Source organism: Pyrus communis, chromosome 6 (assembly GCF_963583255.1).
Source record: "Pyrus communis chromosome 6, drPyrComm1.1, whole genome shotgun sequence".
Taxonomy (NCBI): Eukaryota; Viridiplantae; Streptophyta; class Magnoliopsida; order Rosales; family Rosaceae; genus Pyrus; species Pyrus communis.
The window spans coordinates 821,569-844,201 of NC_084808.1; the positions used below are offsets into that span (position 1 = coordinate 821,569).

Consider the following 22,633-nt stretch of genomic DNA (forward strand, 5'->3'; position numbering starts at 1 on the left):
GTCTCAATTACATCCTCTTTGATGAATTCTAGATATTCCCTAGCCACTTCTTTCACTTGAATTTTTGGAAAGGTTTCGAAGATGTCTTTCTTTCCCTCTTCTTTCTTAGATTGCATAAACCTGCGAGGAAAAGGTACATTTGGTGGAATGGGGTTAGAAAGAATTGAATTTGGAATAACCTTACCTGAATTGGGTGGTGGTGGAGCTAGGGTAGCTGGGACAATAGGATTAGAGATGATTGGGTGTTGCGGCAAGGCCTCTTCTAAGCTTGCTGTGGCTGAGTCTTCCATACCACTTCCCAAAATTATAGCTTCAACGATTTCAAAATCTCCCGTTGAATTGACAATAGTTGAGTTGGAGAGTTTGCTTTGTTCTCGAATTTGTCCCATGCATTCTGCAATCTGTCCAAGTTGATTTTTCAATTCGACCATCTCTTTAGCTTGGTTTTCTAAGTCCTGAGTCAAAGAAGCACAAGAAGTATTTAGTATTTGAAGAATTTGAACATGATCCATGGACATGCTTAAATTTGGTTGGAATTGTTGTGGGGGAGGTTGTGGTGGCTACATAGGTCTTGAATAGAACTCCTCAGATGGTTGCCAATATCCTTCTTGTTGAACTTGTTGAGGTTCCCTCCACATAAAATTTGAATGATATCTCCCACCTGGATTGTAAGTGTTGGAAAACAAGTCGTTCCTTGATTGATTATGGCCTTGATAACCCCAAACATTGACACTATCCCAACCTCCATGCTCAATTAATTGAGGATGTTGATTAGTTTGATATCCTTGTCTATAGGGCACACCAAATGTAGGGACACTTTGCATTGTGGACCTTTCGATATACTGTGACATAAGAGAAGTAAGATTCACCATTTGAGCTTGAAGATTAGCAATTGCCATGTCGTGCTTCTATAGTACCTGAAATCAAAGAAATAAAACTAAATCAAATATCAATAGAAAAAAAAATGAGAAACATAGAGCGATTAGCAATTTTACTAATCCCCAGCAACAACGCCAAAATTTGATGTGGTAGAAACTAACACACAAATTAAACCTTATAAATTATGCAATCGTAGTATCAGTAAGTAGGGATCGTTCTATTCTGGGGATTAGAAGGGATGCTAATCAACACAAATTAAACTTATAAAACTGAAAACTAAGTTAAACTAACAACAAAACAATGATTGGGGGGGGGGGGATTTGGACGAATTTAATTAAAACGAAAGTAAAGTGCAGTAGGTAAATTAAGTTGTGAATGAAATATGAATGAAAGGATAGCTAAAGGATTCTTCCCCACACATGAATCATACGCATACAAATTGATTTCTAGTTATTCTTCCTATAAACCATGAATGACAATGTCCCAAATTAATTGTGAACAACACTAATTAACTCTCAGATTTTCCTAAGTTCATTGAATTGGACTCAACGACACAACCAAATTATTCTTCTCAAGTTCCCTAACTATGAAAAGTATGATAGAGATACTTCTCAAAGATCGTTAAGTTCTGTGAAATCATAAGCATTGACAAGGCATTCGTAACTATGAAAAGCATGATACTCCTGCCAAGAATTTACTTAACTCAATCATGACTAGTGACTTTTACTAGTTGGAAATATAAGTTCATAACGATTAGGTGAAATTCCCTTATATTCTAGCATCAAATCCCTGTATGCAAACTAAGTGTGCACCCTTAATAAACATACAAGAATAAGTTTTCTATAAAGGAGATAAGTAAATCGCATTCATGTTTTATGAAACAATAATTGGATGTAATCAATTTATATAAAACATATGATCATGGCTTCGAATTCACCTCTATCTAAAAAGAAACTTAGTTACACATGTTCATCATAACTAAAAAGCAATCTAAAATAAACATTGAAACTTAAAATAAAGATAGAAAGAACTCTGAAAATTCCAGCAACTTCAGTGGGTGAATGGTAGGCATGGCACCCCCTAAATCTCTGCAGGAATTTCATATATATAGGGGGAAATGGCTGAATCCAAGGAGGAATGGGTTTTGGCGTTTTTGAGTTATTTTAGGACTCTAAAAATCAGGTAGAAAGTGTTGGAATGTAATTAGGATTCCTCCTTGCAGCTGGAGATAAGATAAGATAAGATTGGATAAGATAAGATGAGGTTGAATAAGATAGGATAGGATAAGGTAATGTTCCTCTCCAACTAGGATTCCTCTTTCCTGTCTAATTCCTTGCCTTCCAAGCCTCAACTTTAATTTCTCCAGATTTTAGCACTTGTCTAGCACCATTTAAACACCAAAAACGTCCAGCCCATATGCTATCCACCCTTGCTATCCAATCCAAGTCCAAAATTGCTGTAAATTGCTACATTTGACTATTTATTATCATCTTTACCAACTGGACCTACAATAATACGAAAATAACTTAAATTACCAAAATAAATGGAAATTAACTAAGTAAATGTAAAGAAATAAGATAACAAAGTCACATAAATATGCTCCTATCCATGTAGTGAAGAAATGGCACAATTACTTGCAGGGCTGTCATTTTGTAATCAAAACTGATCACAACATTATCAAATTCTTCTTGAATCTGAGGGATAACACACCATTCCAACAAAATTGGGTGACTAAGTTGTTGGGTTATGACTATGAGATATAATATAAACATGGGGTTGAGAATGTAGTAGCTGATGCTCTATCTAGACTACCTAGTTCTAGTTCTTTGCCTGTGGATTCTGATGAGAAAGAAGAAGAAATTATGGAATGCAAAGCTATCACTTATCCCTGCTTTGGTTGGATGGATGAGTTGAGGAGGAATAATGAACATAATGAATGGATTTCTCAGAGAATTCAAGAGGTTCTTACCACTGCCACTACTAGAGTTAACAGCTTGAATCCTCAATTTCCTAAGTTCCAAGTTGATAATGGCTTTCTTAGGTACAAATCAAGAATTGTCATTAGTCCTACATCACCCTAGAGACAAAAGTTATTCGAGGAGCATCACTCAACTCCAATGACAGGTCATTAAGGAGTTCTTAAGACCTACCGAATAATTAAAAATGGGTTTTATTGGGTGGGAATGAAGAAGGACATTAAAACATGGGTGGGTGAATGTAGAAACTGTCAACAAAATAAAAATGAAACTGTTTCTCCTCCTGGGTTACTCCAACCTCTTCCAATAGCTTAGCAAGTATGGCCACATATTAGTATGGATTTTGTGATAGGATTACCTCTGTGTAAAGGAAAGTCTGCCATTGTGGCCTAAAGGTTTGTGGAGCAAGTGTTTAAGCTACATGGGATGCCAACCACTATAGTTAGTGATAGAGATGCCATGTTTCTTAGTTTTTTTTGGAAAGAATTTTTCAAACTCCATAGCTTAAAGTTGTGCATGAGTTCAGGATACCATCCACAAAGTGATGGTCAAACAAAGGTGGTTAATAGGAGCTTGGAGATATATCTGCGATGTTTTACAAGTAGTCAGCCTAAAAAGTGGTTACAATGGCTTCCTTGGGCCGAGTGGAGCTATAATACCTCTTTCCACACTTCTGCAAAGTTCACACCATTTGAAATGGTTTATGGGTATCCATCACCACACTTAGTTTCTTATGAAGTGGGGAAAGCAAAGTTGGAAGTGGTGGAACAAGGACTATTGGCCAGGAATAAGTTGTTATCCATGCTCAAATCCAATTTAGTGGTGACTCAGAATAGAATGAAGTTGCAGGCTGATAAACATAAGAGTGAGAGGGAGTTTGAGGTTGGTGATTGGGTCTATTTGAAATTGGTGCCATATCAACTGCAATTCCTTGCTTCTCATTCATACCACAAGCTGCATCCTAAGTACTATAGACCATTTGAAGTGAAGGAAAGAATTGGTCTAGTGGCTTACAGGATTCAATTGCCTGATAGTTGGAGGATCTATTCTGTTTTCCATGTTAGTTGCTTGAAAAAATGTTTGGGAAAGAAGGCTGCTTTGATTCTAGTATTACCACAGGTCATTGAAGATGGAATGGTTCACGCAGATCCTGTAGCAATGTTGCAGCGAAGAATGTATAAGAAGGGAAATGTTGCAGTAGTGCAACTGTTGATTCAATAGACTGGCAAGGATGAAAGTGAAGCTACTTGGGAAGATTTTTAAGAGTTTGTGTCACAGTTTCCAAATTTCCAGTTTTAAGTTGTTATTTCAATTGTTCAAAGTTGTAGTTTCAATTTCTGGTTGTAACCTTGAGGGCAAGGTTGTTCTTGAGAGGTAGGCAATGTCATGATTATGATTAAACTAATCATAATTAGTGACTTAGTTAGTTAAAAGATACTCATATGCTGGTATTTGTGATATTCATCAAGAAAACATGTCAACGATTGGTGGAAATTAATATTTGATTTTAATTTAGATTAAACAAATTAATTAATTTAAATTAAAGCAAATATAAATGCCTGATGCGTGATTTAAACGCACACAAATTAAACCCTCTTTTCGTCAAATTGTAGTATATGTATAAGTAGGGATCGTTCTGGACCGGGGATTAGGAGGGATTGTTAATCACTTGGATTTGACTCAAAAACGTAAAAACACAAAATAAAATACTATACTAGACTCAAATATTGCAAAACTAAACTTTAAAACACTAAAACAAACCAAAAGACTCAAACAGTACCCAAAGCACTCGAAACTGCCTTAAAAACACTTTCTGGGCAATTTTGAGCACCTTGAGTACTTTGGACGAATTTGGGAAACAAAATGAATCAAAACACTTATAGACATAAACTAAATGAAATTAAACTAAAATAGAAACTTGGAAACAAAACAGATTGTACAAACGAAATTGATGGAATAGAATGATGAAAAACTAGTTAGAGGGTTCCTTATCCACACATGAACATAAGCATATAATTTGACTCCCAGTTATGACTTCAACGAACGATGAATGACAATGCTCCAAGTTAATTAGGTTCGCTTAAACTAACTTTCAGATTTCCCTAGATTCATTGGATTGAATGGGATACGCATTACAACCAAATTATTCCTAATCAAAGTCCCTAACCATGGAATACGCATGATAGAGACATTCAACAAGGATCATTAAGTTCAATGGAAACATAAACATCGACTAGGCATTCATAACTATGGAATACGCATGTTAATCCAGCCTAGGGTTTACTAAACACAATCGTGACTAGCGATTTTTACTACTCATGAATATAAGTTCATAACGATTAGGTGAAATTCCCTTATATCCTAGCATCAAGTTTAGGCATGCAAATTAAGTGTCGACCCTCAACCCACATACATAAATAAGTTCTTAATCAAAACAGAAAAGTAACCCACATCTAAAGTTCATGAATTCATAGCTGGAGTAAATCAAATCATAACCAACATATGTCCATGGCTTCAAATTCGCCTCTAACTAAAAAGAAATTAGTTTCACATGTCTAACATAATTGAACAACAAGTTAAATTAAACATGAAAACATAAACAAGTTAATAAACTAGACAGAATGTTGATATGAGCATATTCATGCGACTTAAATGGCTTGTTCTCTTGCATTTACGTTATGTTTATTTAGTTATTTTAGTACTTTAAGCTATTTTCGTGTGTTTGTAGGTCCAAAGGGCTAAAGGAGCAAAAAGATGCATTTTGGAGACTTTTGGAGCACTTTTGGGCTAAGGACGGATAGCTTATGCTTGAAGCCAAAGTGTTGGACGAAATTGAAGACCTAATTGGAGCCAAAGTGTTGGAACCTTGTTCTCTTTAGTTTTAGGACATTTAAACCTTTCCTAATCCCAATCATGCCATGCATAACACACATCCATTCTAACACATTGTCATTGCACATGCATTTCCTTCATTAGTTAACCCACATGCACTTATCACTTATCATCACCACATATCATATCACTTAATCACTTATCACTTATCATCACCACTTAACCACTTATCATATCATAACCACATATCATATCACTTATCACTTATCACTTAACATATCATCCACCTACTTCACCTACAACATCCACCTACTTCACCTACAACATCCACTTCACCTACAACATCCACCTACTTCACCTACAACATCCACCTACTTCACCTACAAATGACATAGCCATATGTTCCCTCCACTACTCCTATAAATACCCTTGCATTCATTCATTCATGGACATCTCATTTTCATACACAACACACCACAAACACTTCCATTCCTTCTCTTCGCCGTGAGTTCCCTTGTAATCCAAAAACCATCTTTCCATTTCCATCACTCCTCACTCCATTCCACACTTCCATTCCCCCAAACCAACTATCCTTAGACCTTGTGCTACAACAACGAGGAAGAGAAGAGTGCCTAAACGTTCATACAATTCAAGTTTGAGTTGTTGGAATGTTTAGGTGTTTCTTTGATTTCAATGTTTAAATTCAATTCTCTTTGTTTGTACGTATGAGGAATGGAAGAGAAGAGTGCCTAAACGTTCATACAATTCAAGTTTGAGTTGTTGGAATGTTTAGGTATTTCTTTGATTTCAAAGTTATAATAAACTAAACCCCCTTTAGCTAGGGGGTGATTCGAAATATATGTTTATGCTTGCATTTTGATTTGATTAATTCTAATTGCGTTTCATAAGTTGTGGTTCAATTTGTTTAACCGTTTGATTGATAACTTATTTATGAATGTTTATTAAGAATGCGCGCTTAATTTTCATGCATCAATATGACGCTAGAATATAAGTGAGTTTCACCTAATAGTTACGAACTTATATTCACAAGTAGTGGAGGTTGCTTATAAACAATCGCGTTAAATAAATTCTTGGCATAAGTTTCATGCGTAGTCCATAGTAACGAATGCCTCGTCAACACTTAAAGTTTTCATGATGCTTAATGATCTTTGATTGTATCTTTATTGTGCTTTTCACGTAAAGGACTTTTGGAGAATGTAGTGAATTGCGTTGCGCTAACCCATCCAATTCATTAACTTAAGGAAAACTTGACGGTTAATTTAAGCGGACCTAATTAACTTGGGGTGATGAGAATTCATAATTTATTGAAATGTAATTGGAAATCTTTTTATTATGCAAGTGTAACATATGTGGAGATGACCCCCTTAGCTATTCTATCATCCATTCATTCCATTTCATCAATTTCATATTTACATTCTGTCTAGTTTATTTAACTTGTTTCGTTATTTCAATTTTCGTATAAACTTAAATCCCCCTTTACTTTAATGTCAATTTAGTTAGAAATCATTTTAGTTTGTGTTTTTAAAAGCATTTTGAGTCTTTGGTTTGTCTTAGTGTTTTAAAGTTTAGTTTTACATTCTTTGAGTCTAGTTTAGTGTTTTATATTGTGTTTTTACGTTTTTGAGTCAAATCCAAGTGATTAACAATCCCTCCTAATCCCCGGTCCAGAACGATCCCTACTTATACATATACTATAATTTGACGAAAAGAGGGTTTAATTTGTGTGCGTATAAATCACGCATCAAATTTTGGCGCCGTTGCCGGGGATTAGAAAATTTGCTAATCCCTTGGATTGTTTGTTTCTGTATTGTCTTTTAGATTTAGTTTTTTTTTATTTTTATTTGTGTTTTGTTTGTTAAGAACAAGATGGCACTTAATAATGCTTCTCTTTTGTCACAACTCATGGAAAGGTCCCAAATGCAAAGAGTTGATATATTTAATCTTCAATCAAGGAATAACGTGTTTTCCAATACTTACAATTCGGATTGGAGTGATCATTCAAACTCTATGTGGTGGGAACCTCAAAATGCTCAACAAGGAGGATATTGGCAGCCACCACAACCTCATATTCAATATGCCCAACCAAATTTAAGTTCGTCAATAAATTATAACCAAAAGCTTGATGAATTAATTTGTTTGGTGCAGGGCTTACAAAATCAAGACAATGAGGCTCAACAAGAAGGATATTGGCAGCCGTATGAGGAGTTCTATTCAACGCCTATGCAGCCACCACAACCTGCCCAAAGTAATGTAGGTAATTCAAATGATAATGATACGATTTTTCAATTACTTACTACTCTGGAAAAGCAAATTGGGCAGATAGCGGAGTTCGAAGGACAATTTTGCGACCAAGGCGAACTCCCTAGTTCAACCATTGCAAATCAGAAGGGAGAATTTGAAACTGCCAAGGAAATCATGTTGAGCAGTGACAAGGAGGTTGGAACGGACCCTCAACCATCAAAATCAAATCACAAGGAAGAGGAATACACCCAACCCACGGAAAGGGTGGAAACACCTTTACCGGAGGCTCCTATTGCTCCTATGCCATCTAATACAGGTATGGTTGTTCCAAATTTCATTATTTTTAACCCTATTCCTTGCAGATTCATGACTTCCAAGGAAGAAGAAGGTGAAAAAGACATCTTGGAAGCCCTTCCAAAGGTGACAAGTAGGGAATGTCATGAATCCATCAAAGAGGACGTTCTTGAAACCACAAAATCCAAAAAAGTTAAATTTGATGACATTGGACAAGTAATAACCATCACTTGCAATCTGGCCAAGTCCAATATCCCTGAAACTTTCAAAGGAGTGGTATTTGTCATTGAGTTCTTGTCGGACAAAACAAGTAAGTATTTTTTTCCAAATTCCATTAGATTTTATACTAACTTGCTATTTTTTTTGAATCAGGCACCTACACTAGAATTCAAACCAATGCCGGTTCACTTCAAGTATCACCTTCCATTCAAGGACCAATTCCATGCCGTTTGATTTTATTTATGTTAATAAAAAAATAAAAAAAATAAAAAAAATAAAAAAAAAAAAAAAGAGAAAAAGAAAAAAAGAAAGATACTAAACATGGAGAAAGGTGGAGCTTCACAAAGGTTGTTTGCGTGAAGTCCCACTACGAGGCGCAGAAGCGGAAGGCGCAGAAGCGGGAGGCATAGAAGCGGGAGGCATCGAAGCGGAAGGCATCGGAGCGGGAGGCATCGGAGCTAGAGCATTCCAGGTCTCAATACTTGGCCAAGCGCTGGATGACCCAGGAAAAAGGTGCCTCTGGAGATAAGACGCAAGCCTTTGACGGTCACTGTGAATTCGACCCTCAGATTCTTGCAGCTCATCAAGCTTCCTCTTCATGCCCGCCGAATAGTTATTTGCAAGCACATGCAAACTTCTATTCTCGTACTTAAGCTGTTTGATTTCCTGCTTAAGACTTTCCACCTTTGCCATCAACGATTCCACTTGGCGGGACCGAGCAAGCAGGCGTAGACCCATGTTGGACACAGAGCTCGCACACTGAACACTAAGTGCGAGGGACTCTTGAACGGCCAACTCATCGGACCGTCCTGACAGCAGCCTACTATCTTTTGGAGTGAGGAGGTTTTTAGCTACTATTGTAGCTGTTGTGGCGTCCTGCATCACAGAGTCTTCACCTGAAAGAGGACCGTTAGAAGATAAAAAAGAAGGGCGCCATACATTACCTTGACGGGGCGCAACCGGATCGCTGCTGAGACTCAAATCTAAGCTAAGGTTCGATGAGTTTGCCATTTTTTTCAAAAGTGTTCAAAGAGAAGGGGTGGATGGAGTTAAAAATTTCACAAAGGGCCGGAGTCGAGTTTCAGGAATGGGAAATCTTCAGAGTGTGTATGTTGGCGGTGATCGATAGCTCTATAAAATGCCAAGGCGACGCGTCCACCGATTCAAAGAGCCGGATTTTCCGGCGTAAGTTAGGTGACGCTCCCTCGGCTTTTCAGAAAACGCGTTCAACTTTGTCAAAAGATTTCTGACAAAGCTGAAAACACGTGGAGGCCATCATCGCAACTACACGTCTTTAGCCGACAAGCGCAAAGTTCGGCGACGCTTTCTCTGCTTTTCAGAAAACGCGTGCAGCTTTGTCAAAAGGAGCCGCATCTGCACTACCACGTGTCGTTCAGAAAGAGAAGGGGTGTCGTTCAGAAAGAGAAGGGGTGTCGTTCAGAAATCGAAGGGGCGCCTGCTCAGAAATCGAAGAGGCGTATTCAAAGATCGAAGAGGCGCCACTATTTCAAAAAGCCGGAATTGCGGGATCAAAACGTTTGTCGACAAGGGTAAAAAGTACCACCACTTGATATTATCTCTATATATGTCGACCTTCGTCTTTTATGGCAGGGCAAACCTGAAGAAAATGCCCAACTCTCCCTCACCTCTGAGGGCGCACTCCCAGCAAAGCCTTTCAAAATACTCAATTCTTTCTTCTTCCCCAAAGATGATACTAGATGCCTGGAGTACATATGACCCAGGAGGAAACGGTGGATTGAAGCATGTGCTGATTCATTCACCGCTTCTTCAAAGCAAAGGTATCTCATATCATCAAGGTCAAAAGCAAAAGTATCTCATATCATGCTCTTTCCCTGTCTTTTTCTTTGTCCTTGTTCTTACTCGCATGGCAAAGTAAAAGAAGCAATCAGCCGGCACTTGGAGTCAATCTTCCGATCTGGAGCCAACTGCCTGGAATCTATTCCTGATTGCTTACCTAGCGTTGCTCTCGAGTAGTCATCTTCAACGGTTGATACACTTCCGGAGAAGGGACCACTTCTGCAAAGGAGAGCGAGTAAGGCAAGTGAAAATGATACATTGAAGCATGTGGAGACAAACATAGGCTGAGTTATCCTCCAACCCTTTTCAATACGAATTGGAAAGATTGAACAAAGAAACAGACCAAAAGGGTAAGCTCAGACCTTCGGGGGAGACCAAAAGAACCATCCTGCTGCCCAGTTCAAGAAGTAGCACAAAGGAAAATCAATGATGCGCGGAAACCAGTTCGAGAGTAAGCCTGTGGAATCATCAAGATCAAGCCTCAATGCAATCAACAAAGAGAAGAGGGAATTTACACTCCATAACCAGATTTGCGTCCCTAAACTCTTCTCTTTGTTAATTACATTCTGCCATGTTTAGTATGTTTAGTTGTTGTTTGTGTGTTTACTTATGTTTTGTGTGAATCTATGCTTAAAACATTGAGGACAATGTTTGATTTAAGTGTGGGGGGGTAACTAATGTTGTTAATGCAAATTCGTGGGATTTTATCACCCATAACTTCAAATGTTGTTCCTTGCTGTTTTAAGGTGTTTTTAAGTTGTTTTAGAGTGTTTTAGTATGTTTTGTTTTTATAACTCCGAAAAGCACATAAAAATTTGAAAAATTGTTTTGAAAAGCCTAAAAAGAGTGTTTTGAGTCGTTTTTGTGAGTTTGTGTCTTAGGGTACCTTCCAACACAATGATAAGGATTTGGTTTGTAATTGCATGACTGTTAAAAAGAGTTATAAACATAGAGAAAAGTTTGATTTACTCTTGGTTTATGCTTAGTTATGGTTATAATGTATGACTTCACATGCAATCATAAAAGAAAAATTCGTTTTTGTAACATGCTTGAAGGAAGGAACTCAAACAAACGCTACAACCCTGTGAGACTCGAGCCATTACCTTCTTTGGAGAGTTATTTTCTGTGATTCTTTGTTTTCTAAAGTTGTTGAATGATCTCATTATTCCTTGCTTGGTTGCTACTTAGAATGCAATTGTATCATGATAGAACTAAATGCTAGAACTTATATCCGTTTCATTCAAAGCATGATATTGAGTTGCATAACATATATCAAGATGAAGTTGTGTAGTTGCCACCATAGCCAAATAGCCTTACTTCCCATATTTCGTATATATTGTAAGTCTTAACACCGTTGAGCCTCGTTTAACCTATTTTCTTTGCTAACCATATCACCCCTTACCTAGCCTAGATTAGGACCATCCGTACCCTTGTTCTTAAAAGATAGTGAGCATGACTTAAATGAATTCCTTTTGAGTACATTTTGCAAGAAAATGAGTGTGGGGGAGTAAAAGTTTGTTCTTAAGTTTGTATGTTTTGAGAGTCAAAAGAAAAGAAAAAAAAAAAAATTGTGAAAAACATATGAAAAAGAAAAACAGAAAAGAAGAGAAAAGAAAGAAAGAAAAAAAAAAAAAAAAAAAAAGAGCTTGTTCCCCCTTGTTGTTCAAAAGTTGAGTTTTCATTCAAAAGTGAATTCTACGTTAATTCAAATGCTTTGCTCGCTATTTCTTTAAGAACCTTTGTTTTCCATATACCTTCTTTGTTAGCCAAATACCTTTAGCCCCGTTACACCCCTTTGACTTCTATCTTGATCGTTATGTGTTCAATAATGTGGAGTTTGAAATTGATATGAGCTTATGGAATCACTGGTTCTCATTCTAAGTAGTAGCATTCCATTCATGAGATCATATTCATGTCATTATCGTAAATCCAGAAAATGCTTTCCTTGTTATAACATATGTGAGTGTTCGTCTACATGTTTACATCAATCTTCTCACATATAACTAGTGTAGGGTGTGTAGTCAGAAAATCTGTGTGAAAAACGAGTGCATATCTTGTAAGGATTTGAGCAATTTCTCTAAGGCATGTTACTACATTCGAAATGTGTTTTAAATGCTTAATTGTGAACTAGTATGTGGTGACTATGATTAAGAATGTACTTAAGTGTAATGATGGCAAAAATCTGTGGGAATGATGATTTTTAACTTGTCATGTGCTTTGGAAATCCCTAAGACGGTTGTTGGAAGGTTTAGGTTGTGTTTTACTTGTTTTGTTTCGTTTGGTTTTGTTTTGTTTTTCTTTCTGTTTTGCTCGAGGACTAGCAAAAGATAAGTGTGGGGGTATTTGATAGGAGCATATTCATGCGACTTAAATGGCTTGTTCTCGTGCATTTACGTTATGTTTATTTAGTTATTTTAGTACTTTAAGCTATTTTCGTGTGTTTGTAGGTCCAAAGGGCTAAAGGAGCAAAAGGATGCATTTTGGAGACTTTTGGAGCACTTTTGGGCTAAGGACGGATAGCTTATGCTTGAAGCCAAAGTGTTGGACGAAATTGAAGACCTAATTGGAGCCAAAGTGTTGGAACCTTGTTCTCTTTAGTTTTAGGACATTTAAACCTTTCCTAATCCCAATCATGCCATGCATAACACACATCCATTCTAACACATTGTCATTGCACATGCATTTCCTTCATTAGTTAACCCACATGCACTTATCACTTATCATCACCACATATCATATCACTTAATCACTTATCACTTATCATCACCACTTAACCACTTATCATATCATAACCACATATCATATCACTTATCACTTATCACTTAACATATCATCCACCTACTTCACCTACAACATCCACCTACTTCACCTACAACATCCACTTCACCTACAACATCCACCTACTTCACCTACAACATCCACCTACTTCACCTACAAATGACATAGCCATATGTTCCCTCCACTACTCCTATAAATACCCTTGCATTCATTCATTCATGGACATCTCATTTTCATACACAACACACCACAAACACTTCCATTCCTTCTCTTTGCCGTGAGTTCCCTTGTAATCCAAAAACCATCTTTCCATTTCCATCACTCCTCACTCCATTCCACACTTCCATTCCCCCAAACCAACTATCCTTAGACCTTGTGCTACAACAACGAGGAAGAGAAGAGTGCCTAAACGTCATACAATTCAAGTTTGAGTTGTTGGAATGTTTAGGTGTTTCTTTGATTTCAATGTTTAAATTCAATTCTCTTTGTTTGTACGTATGAGGAATGGAAGAGAAGAGTGCCTAAACGTTCATACAATTCAAGTTTGAGTTGTTGGAATGTTTAGGTATTTCTTTGATTTCAAAGTTATAATAAACTAAACCCCCTTTAGCTAGGGGGTGATTCGAAATATATGTTTATGCTTGCATTTTGATTTGATTAATTCTAATTGCGTTTCATAAGTTGTGGTTCAATTTGTTTAACCGTTTGATTGATAACTTATTTATGAATGTTTATTAAGAATGCGCGCTTAATTTTCATGCATTAATATGACGCTAGAATATAAGTGAGTTTCACCTAATAGTTACGAACTTATATTCACAAGTAGTGGAGGTTGCTTATAAACAATCGCGTTAAATAAATTCTTGGCATAAGTTTCATGCGTAGTCCATAGTAACGAATGCCTCGTCAACACTTAAAGTTTTCATGATGCTTAATGATCTTTGATTGTATCTTTATTGTGCTTTTCACGTAAAGGACTTTTGGAGAATGTAGTGAATTGCGTTGCGCTAACCCATCCAATTCATTAACTTAAGGAAAACTTGACGGTTAATTTAAGCGGACCTAATTAACTTGGGGTGATGAGAATTCATAATTTATTGAAATGTAATTGGAAATCTTTTTATTATGCAAGTGTAACATATGTGGAGATGACCCCCTTAGCTATTCTATCATCCATTCATTCCATTTCATCAATTTCATATTTACATTCTGTCTAGTTTATTTAACTTGTTTCGTTATTTCAATTTTCGTATAAACTTAAATCCCCCTTTACTTTAATGTCAATTTAGTTAGAAATCATTTTAGTTTGTGTTTTTAAAAGCATTTTGAGTCTTTGGTTTGTCTTAGTGTTTTAAAGTTTAGTTTTACATTCTTTGAGTCTAGTTTAGTGTTTTATATTGTGTTTTTACGTTTTTGAGTCAAATCCAAGTGATTAACAATCCCTCCTAATCCCCGGTCCAGAACGATCCCTACTTATACATATACTATAATTTGACGAAAAGAGGGTTTAATTTGTGTGCGTATAAATCACGCATCAAATGTAAATATGAAATTGAAATAGAATGAATGCTAGCTAAGGGGTTCATCTTCACATATGTTATACTTGCATAATAAAACGATTTCCAATTGCATTTCAACAAATCATTAATTCTCAACGCTCCAAGTTAATTAGGTCCGCTTAAATTAACCTTCAAATCTTCCTAACGTTATTGAATTGGATGATTGCATACGACAACCCAAAACATTCCCCACAAGTCCCCTACATGATTGCATAATAGAGATACAAGCAAGAATCATTACGCTCTATGAAAATTATAAGTATTGACGAGGCATTCGTTACTATGATTGCATGAAACTTATGCCAAGAATTCGTTTAACGCGATTGTTTATAAGCAACCTCCACTACTTGTGAATATAAGTTCATAACGATTAGGTGAAACTCACTTATATTCTAGCGTCATATTCATGCATGAAAATTAAGCGCGCATTCTCAATAAACATACATAAATAAGTTATCAATCAAACGGTTAAACAAATTGAATCCACAACTTATGAAACGCAATTAGAAGTAATCAAATCAAAATGCAAGCATAAACATATATTCGAATCACCCCCTAACCAAGGGGGGTTTAGTTCCTCATGGTACAAAACAATGAGAATTAAAGAAACACCTAAACATTCCAACAACTCAAACTTGAATTGTATGAACGTTTAGGCCCTCTTATCTTCCATTCCTCATTCCTACAAAACAAAGAGTATTGAAATTAAACCTTGAAATCAAAGAAACACCTAAACATTCCAACAACTCAAACTTGAATTGTATGAACGTTTAGGCACTCTTCTCTTCCTCTTCGTTGTAGCACAAGGTCTAGGGATAGTTTGATGGTGTGAATGGTTTGGGGAGTGGTGGAAATGGAAGGATGGTGTTTGGATTGTAAGGGAGACTCACGGCACAAAGATGGTTTGATGGTCTACATTTCTGCAATGGATGATTCCATATGGAAGAGTGTATGAATGAGTATTTATAGGTGAAATGGGGGGAACATGACAGCTAGGTTGCATGTGCAAATGCTGGAATGGTATGGTGAGTGAATGTGCACGGCATTGAGTGTGGATGAGCTGGAAATGCATGTGTGTTCATGTGAAAGCTGCCAAGATGCATGTGAAAGTGTATGAATGTGCACGGCATGGGTTGTTGATTTTCTGGAATTGAATTAAAGGATGCATGTGGCTGCAAGGTGTGGTGAGTGATGATGAATGCATGTGAATAAAGTGGATTTTCTGATGGAATGTGCACGGCAATGAGTGGTGGATGGGAGTGCATGTGGATTAAAGCTAGGTTGAATTAATATGTGAGTTGGATATGTGGCTGAAATAAACAAAGAGTGAGGGGAATGATATGCACGGTTTTGGGAGAAAGGTGAATGAATGTGCATGTTTTGCACGGCAAAGGGGAATGGGTGATGTGTGATTGAATGATTAAAGTGCATGTGGGTTGTTTTAAAGGATGGAATGCATGTGAATATGCTGGAAATGTAGGGAACTCACGGCATGGGCTTGTTGTTGGTGAAAATGTGGCTGAATGGTTTAATTAATGGGAGTGTATGTTTGAATGATTAAAGTGTAAATGTGGGGGTGGAAATGATGAATGAAATGCATGTGAATGACAGCTAGATATGTTGATGAATGCATGTGACTTGTTTGTGGTGAGTGATGGCAGATTGTGTGGGTGAGTGATTAGGTTGGAAATGCATGTGGAGTGCATGGTTGTGTTGAATTAAAGAATGGGAATGCAATCTGAAATGCATGTGAATTATGTTGGAAAGAAGGGAAAGTCACGGCACAAAGGTGAATGGGTGATGTGTGAATGTGGTTGAATGATTAAAGTGTAAATGTGGGTTAATTAATTAAGTGTATGATATGATAAGTGAATGATATGATAAGTGGTGAATGATAAGTGATATGATATGTGGTGATGATAAGTGATAAGTGGTGATGATAAGTAATGGGAGCATGTGGGTTAACTAATGAAGGAAATGCATGTGCAATGACAATGTGTTAGCATGGATGTGTGTTATGCATGGCATGATTGGGATTAGGAAAGGTTTAAATGTCCTAAAACTAAAGAGAACAAGGTTCCAACACTTTGGTCTTCAATTAGGTCTTCACTTTCGTCCAACACTTTGGCTCCAACCATAAGCTATCCATCCTTAGCCCAAAAGTGCTCCAAAAGTCTCCAAAATGCATCTTTTTGCTCCTTTAGCCCTTTGGACCTACAAACACACGAAAATAGCTTAAAGTACTAAAATAACTAAAGAAACATAACGTAAATGCACGAGAACAAGCCATTTAAGTCGCATGAATATGCTCCTATCAATGCCAGATTGGGCAAGATTGATTATTTGATTTTATTTAAATTAAATAATTGTTTTATTGAATGATTGATGGAAATAAATCACGAACCAAGCCACAAATCAAGTCCAAATCCATCCGCAGGCAAGGCTCGGAAAGTCTATAAACACAAGGCGCTGCTAAAGCTTAACCACACCAAACCCCGAAAACACTTAGAAGAATTCAAAAAGTTCTCTGTGTTCTTCACCAAACCTTCAAAGAATCATTAAGCACTACTACCAGTGCCGATCCTTCAAATCATCAAGAGCCAAAACCTTGCGGCTACCATTCATCTGAGATCAAATCATCGCGACCCTTGGATCAACAACCTACACATCTACACATCTTTGGGAGATCGAATCAGAGGAAACTTGTAAACAGAGATTGTAACCTTACAAAATTCATTAATACATATATTCTTTGTACACGTGTTCTCCTTTGATTTGTCGCAGGATTTTCGTGTTTCCAAATTTGGCACGCCCAGCGGGACCATCTCTACCCTTCATTTCTTTCTCCATTCGAAATCCAAACACACTTCGAAATTGATGGCTTCGAAGAAGGGCCAAGTCACTTTCGCAACTAAGGGAATGAGCGTCAGTATTTCCACTGTAAGCGAAGAATCCATTGGAGTCACAACTTGGAGCAAGGCAAAGGTGTTCGCCACGCTTCAACACCCCACTTCAAAGTTGGTGCCACTAAGGGAGCAAAAGGACCGTCAGAGGCATGAGCCCGTCATCAGCCTGTCCTCACTGGGGGCACCAAAGCATGTTGTTGTGGCACGCGTGAGGGCATCTAGAAGTGACAACCAGGGATCATTTGTGTCAAAGAGTTCACGGGAGCGCTCCTTGTCATCGGGTTCAAATGTGGAAATGCGAGGTCTTACCACAACTTGCTAACTAACAACTATTGCACGGAGACTTCCCCAACACCTTTAATGTCTGCAGGGGAGTCCTATTCCTTAGCTGCACGGGTTATGACCATCAGTGTCACCTCTATCAAAGAACAACTTGCATAAATGAATGAGACCATCGTAAAGTTGACTAGGACTGTTGAGGAAAAGGACATGCAAATCGCTACACTCATGATGTCTAAAGTCACATCATGACGAAGAAGTCGACCTTGACCCAAAGAAGAATCAACATAGCGAGAAGTCTGGTGAGGAGGAGGTGCGTCATGTCCACAAAGCTGGAGAGAAACAAACGCAAGAGTCCGAAGCTACATCAATGAGCTCCATTTCTATCCATCACAAACACCATCAAGGCACAATACAGAGGCACTTCGCAGGATGCACTGATGTAGTCAAAGTTGTACACCAAGAAGATTAATATCTTGTGGATGTCGACGGCGTACGAACCACCAAAGTTTATGCAGTTTAACATCACTCTTTTTGTCGAAACTCGCAACAACATTAGGACGGAGAGAGACTACCTCGTGAAGCAGTTTGTCCGTTATTTGAAGGGAAACTCATTTGATTGGTACACAGACCTAGAACCCTAGTCCATAAACAATTAGGACCAGATGGAGCGAGAATTCTTGAAACGCTTTTACAGTATTCGTTGCACAGTCAGCTTGATGAAGCTTACAAATAAAAAATAGTGGAAGGACGAACCAGTCGTTGACTACATCAACCAATGGCGCTAACTAAATCTCGATTGCAAGGAAAAGCTTTCGGAGATCTCTACGATTGAGATGTGCGTACAAGGCATGCATTGGGGATTACACTACATTCTTCAAGGCATAAAGCCTTGGACTTTTGAAGAGCTAACCACCCTCGCCCATGACATGGAGTTAAGCATCGTTTATCATGGCAAGAAAGACCCAATCGTTGACTACAGAAAAGACAAAGTCTTTGGGCAGAAGATGGAAAAATCTATGAGAGAGCCAGCCAAGGAAGCAATGGTGGTCAACACAGCTCCCATCAAAATCTCCACAAGAGACAAGAAGAGGGAGGTGAAGCCAAATGAACCTTTTTGTGATCAAGAGAGGTACAAACGCACTTTGAAGGAGCTTAAGGGGAAGACTCACCCATTCCCTAACTCCAATGTGGCCATAATGTTGGAGGGTTTGCTCGATAATAAAATGATCGAGTTGCCCTAGTGCAAATGGCTAGAAGAAATGAATCGAGTGAAAGACCTGAAGTATTGCAAGTACCATCACATCGTCAGTCATCTGGTGGGCAAGTGCTTTGTCCTTAAGGAATTAATCATGAAGCTCACTTAAGAAGAAAAGATTGAGCTAGAATTTGAAGAAATGACAACGGTAAACATGACGAGTGTCGTTCTTGAACCCTTTGATCATGAGGCTCACCCTGTATCGCCAATCAAGTCATGGCCAGAGTCGCCAAAGGTGCGTAAGTCGCAATCACAAGTTGCTTAAGTAAGGAAGGAAAGGTAAAAGGGAAGTTTTCACCGTAACACTATGTAAACTCGCCCCAGAGCAGCCACAAAGATGACATAGCCGGCGCAGAAGGAACAATTTAAGGTTCAAAAGGGCGAACTTCTGTGTTTGATTGCATCGATGGTGAAACCCAGACTTTTGTCTTCAATTGACTATGTGCACTGATCTCTCGAGGTTTCGTGTTTAATAGGTTGACCAACCCTACTGGATGGGAAAGTGCAGCCAGTTCTCCCCCACGAAGGCCAGCCTTGGAGAGACTTAAAGTGGTAAAAAAGCGGTCTAAGGAAAATCAGCCAATTATTAGAAGGAAAGAGACTTATCAACCTAACCAGAGATGATGAGATTTGACGTTTAGTCTCATCACGTATGAAATGTTAGTCGACATTGGACGTGGGTTCGGACGGTTAAGTAAAGGTGAAACGACGCACAATAATACATACTAGGCAATCTTTGAACCAATTAGCTGAAAAGGATGACGAATAAGAGTTGGTCCAAGTCGTCTACCATGTTGCAAACAAAGAGGTTGACGAGGAGAAAGTCTTTGAAGAAGACATTAGAGAAGCTTTACCATAACTCGAGCACAAGAGGCAAGAAACCGTTGTTAATGCACTTTCGAGCTTGGACGAAGCTGAGATTGACAAAATGATTGAAGCTGATTTCATTCAAGAGGTCACAAACTCGAGTTGGATCTCAAATGTTATCCTTAAAAAATCAGGGTAACTTTGCACTTGCGTAGAGTTTTGTGACTTGAAGCAATACAACACCTGAAGAGAAACATGCTCCTGGATCGCAAAAGCCTAAACTGCGTACGGCACCAAAAAAAATAATATCAAGGCCGTTGAGTTAAAGACCCGAAAGCGTAGCTCAAGTAAAAGATAGGACAAAAAAAGACAAAAAAGAAAGAAAAAAAAACATACTTGAACTACATTATGACTTGATCTCTTTCTCGTAAGGGTACATAGGCAACTCAAAAGCAAAATTTGAGTTCAGTCACATAAAATAATAATAATAATAATAATAATAATAATAATAATAATAATAATAAGGATTCCAACCCTTAAAATGAAGAAGGATTATCAAGCCACACTATGAGACTAAAGTTTTTGAAGTTGTGCTGCTTGAGCAAGCTTTCCAATGTCTTTAATGCATTGGTTTTTCTATAGACAAGCAAGTGGTAAGAGCAATATGGAGTAGAGAATCCCAGAGGTGATGCGGTTGTAGAGGTGTTGCTGTCGTATGCCCAATGTGCATCAGAGGCAGTGCAGTCCCAGAGGCGGTGTGGGCGTAAAGACAACACCTGTAGCAGTGACAGCTAACATCGGTATCGCAATAACATCGGTATCGCAACAACATCAAAGCTTGTCATCATAGTGGCATCACAAAGGCATCACAACTTGTCTTCATAGCGGCATCACAGCTTGTTGTCACAGCGACTCGTCTTCGTAGGCAACAGTGTGTCCTAATCTTCGCAGGCAACGACACGTCCTTGTCCTATTAGGCAGCAATGTGTTCCCATCTTTGCAAGTAACGACAGTGCTTGTAGCCCGGCAACTCCCTTGTAGCAATGGTAGTATGACCAATCTAGCGAACACACTCCATTTCAGCGAACAACCTCCCTGGTGGTAAGTAGCCTCATTTGTAGTGAGAAGACTTCCTTACAGTAATGGCAATGCATGTAGCCCAGCGACTCCCTTGCTGTAATGGCAGTGCATGCAGAGTAGCAACTCTTGTGCAGCATCGATGATAATAGTGTGGCAACAACAACGAAAATAATGCAGCAGTGATGACAATAGTGCAAAAGCGATGACAGTAGTGAAACAGCAGGAATGGTGACAATAAGTCAACGTCGCAATGTAGCAGCAGACATTACATAATCAATACTGAAAGCCACAGCAAACCCAAGAAGGGAACTGCCACCTACGGTTGGAAATTGTATTTGAAGATGACACATGGGCTCAAGCGCAAAACACACTAGAATTCGAGGAGGACGACGCAGAATTCCACAAGTGTTGTCACCTGTAGAGAACTAATTATCAGAAGAAAGAGCAAAAATAAGAAATATTTCAAAAAAAAAAAAATAGATGTAATATATATATATATATATATATATATATATAAATAAATCCACCAAACAGAAATGGCCCCCAAAGGAATGAAAGTGCCCTCTCCTTGAAGAAAAATAGGCATCACACAACAAAGGCATCACAAAGGAGTTTGCTGGCTTTCCCTCGTCTTGTCCACCGACAGCAAAGGCCACACGCTTGACTTGCTCCCTCGTCTTCTCCACCAAAGCCCATGAACGGAGCCAGGGAACTCTCTCACTTTGATTATCCAGCCCAGAATGGAAGATTGAAAATGATGAAAAACTGCTCTTGATTTCCCGTAGCTCCCTCTCATTCCGCTTTTTCTTGATGAGTCATATATTTCATGCATTTATACCATCCATTTCTAGTCTCTTTCTGGTGTTTTTGAGTTAAACTGGTTGCATTTTACCTTACTTTAGGATCAATTTGAAGGAAAAAGAAGAGAAAACATGCCATTTTTGGAGCTGACCTTTATTGAAACGTGAAGAGAAGTTTAGTGGCCTGTTTTGGAGCCCAAATAAAGTTGTTACTTATTTTGAAGCCCAAATAAAGAATCCAAAGTGAATCTGGCTGGTTAGGAGACCAAGAGCAGAATGGGAAAGGAATTGGAATATCTAGCCTGATTTAGAGGAGGCAAATAAGGAAAAACGTTAAAAAATTTGGCTTAATGGTTGAGATCACCTTGCAATCAGCTACAACCCCATTTGGCATATAAATACTAAGGTTTCAGGTCACTTTTACACAAGCCTCCTTGGGGTTGCCCACAACTCTCTCTCTTCTCTTTCTTAAGCCTTTCTTCCAGAAACAAAATCCTATTTCCCTTCACCATCCGCTGCCACCAAAGAAACCACGCAGCCACGTTGTTCTTGGAGAAGTTTAACATTAGAATTGCTTTAAGGGGTTTCTTCTATGAACTTTAGTTTCACTCATGTTGTTCTTGATATTTATATATTCTGTAATTAAGTTCATAGCTGGGGATTTCGATGTAGCCTTGCAAAACTACTCTTTGTTATTAAGTTAAAGTATTCAAATTACCAATCTGTGTTCTTATTTCTTTCATTGATTTTATAGTATAATTTGTTTGTTAATCTTAATGTTTGATCACCATTAGGACTGCTTACGAATTATTTGATTAAGGTTATAGTACACATCTTGCTTAATCTTGGTGGACATGTGAATGAATGAAGAAACTGCTATGCATAC

General features: G+C 38.1%; 1 protein-coding gene across 1 annotated transcript; it reads left to right on the plus strand.

The window, feature by feature from the left end:
• The first annotated feature begins 3,551 nt into the window (after positions 1 to 3,551).
• Positions 3,552 to 4,076, plus strand: LOC137737282 (uncharacterized). Its single transcript, XM_068476722.1, has one exon. It carries the CDS (start codon positions 3,552 to 3,554, stop codon positions 4,074 to 4,076), a length of 525 nt encoding a protein of 174 aa, XP_068332823.1.
• Positions 4,077 to 22,633: the final 18,557 nt, after the last annotated feature.

Excerpts from the sequence above, each read along its gene's own strand:
- LOC137737282 (XM_068476722.1), top strand. The coding sequence starts at position 3,552 with ATGGTTTATGGGTATCCATCACCACACTTAGTTTCTTATGAAGTGGGG.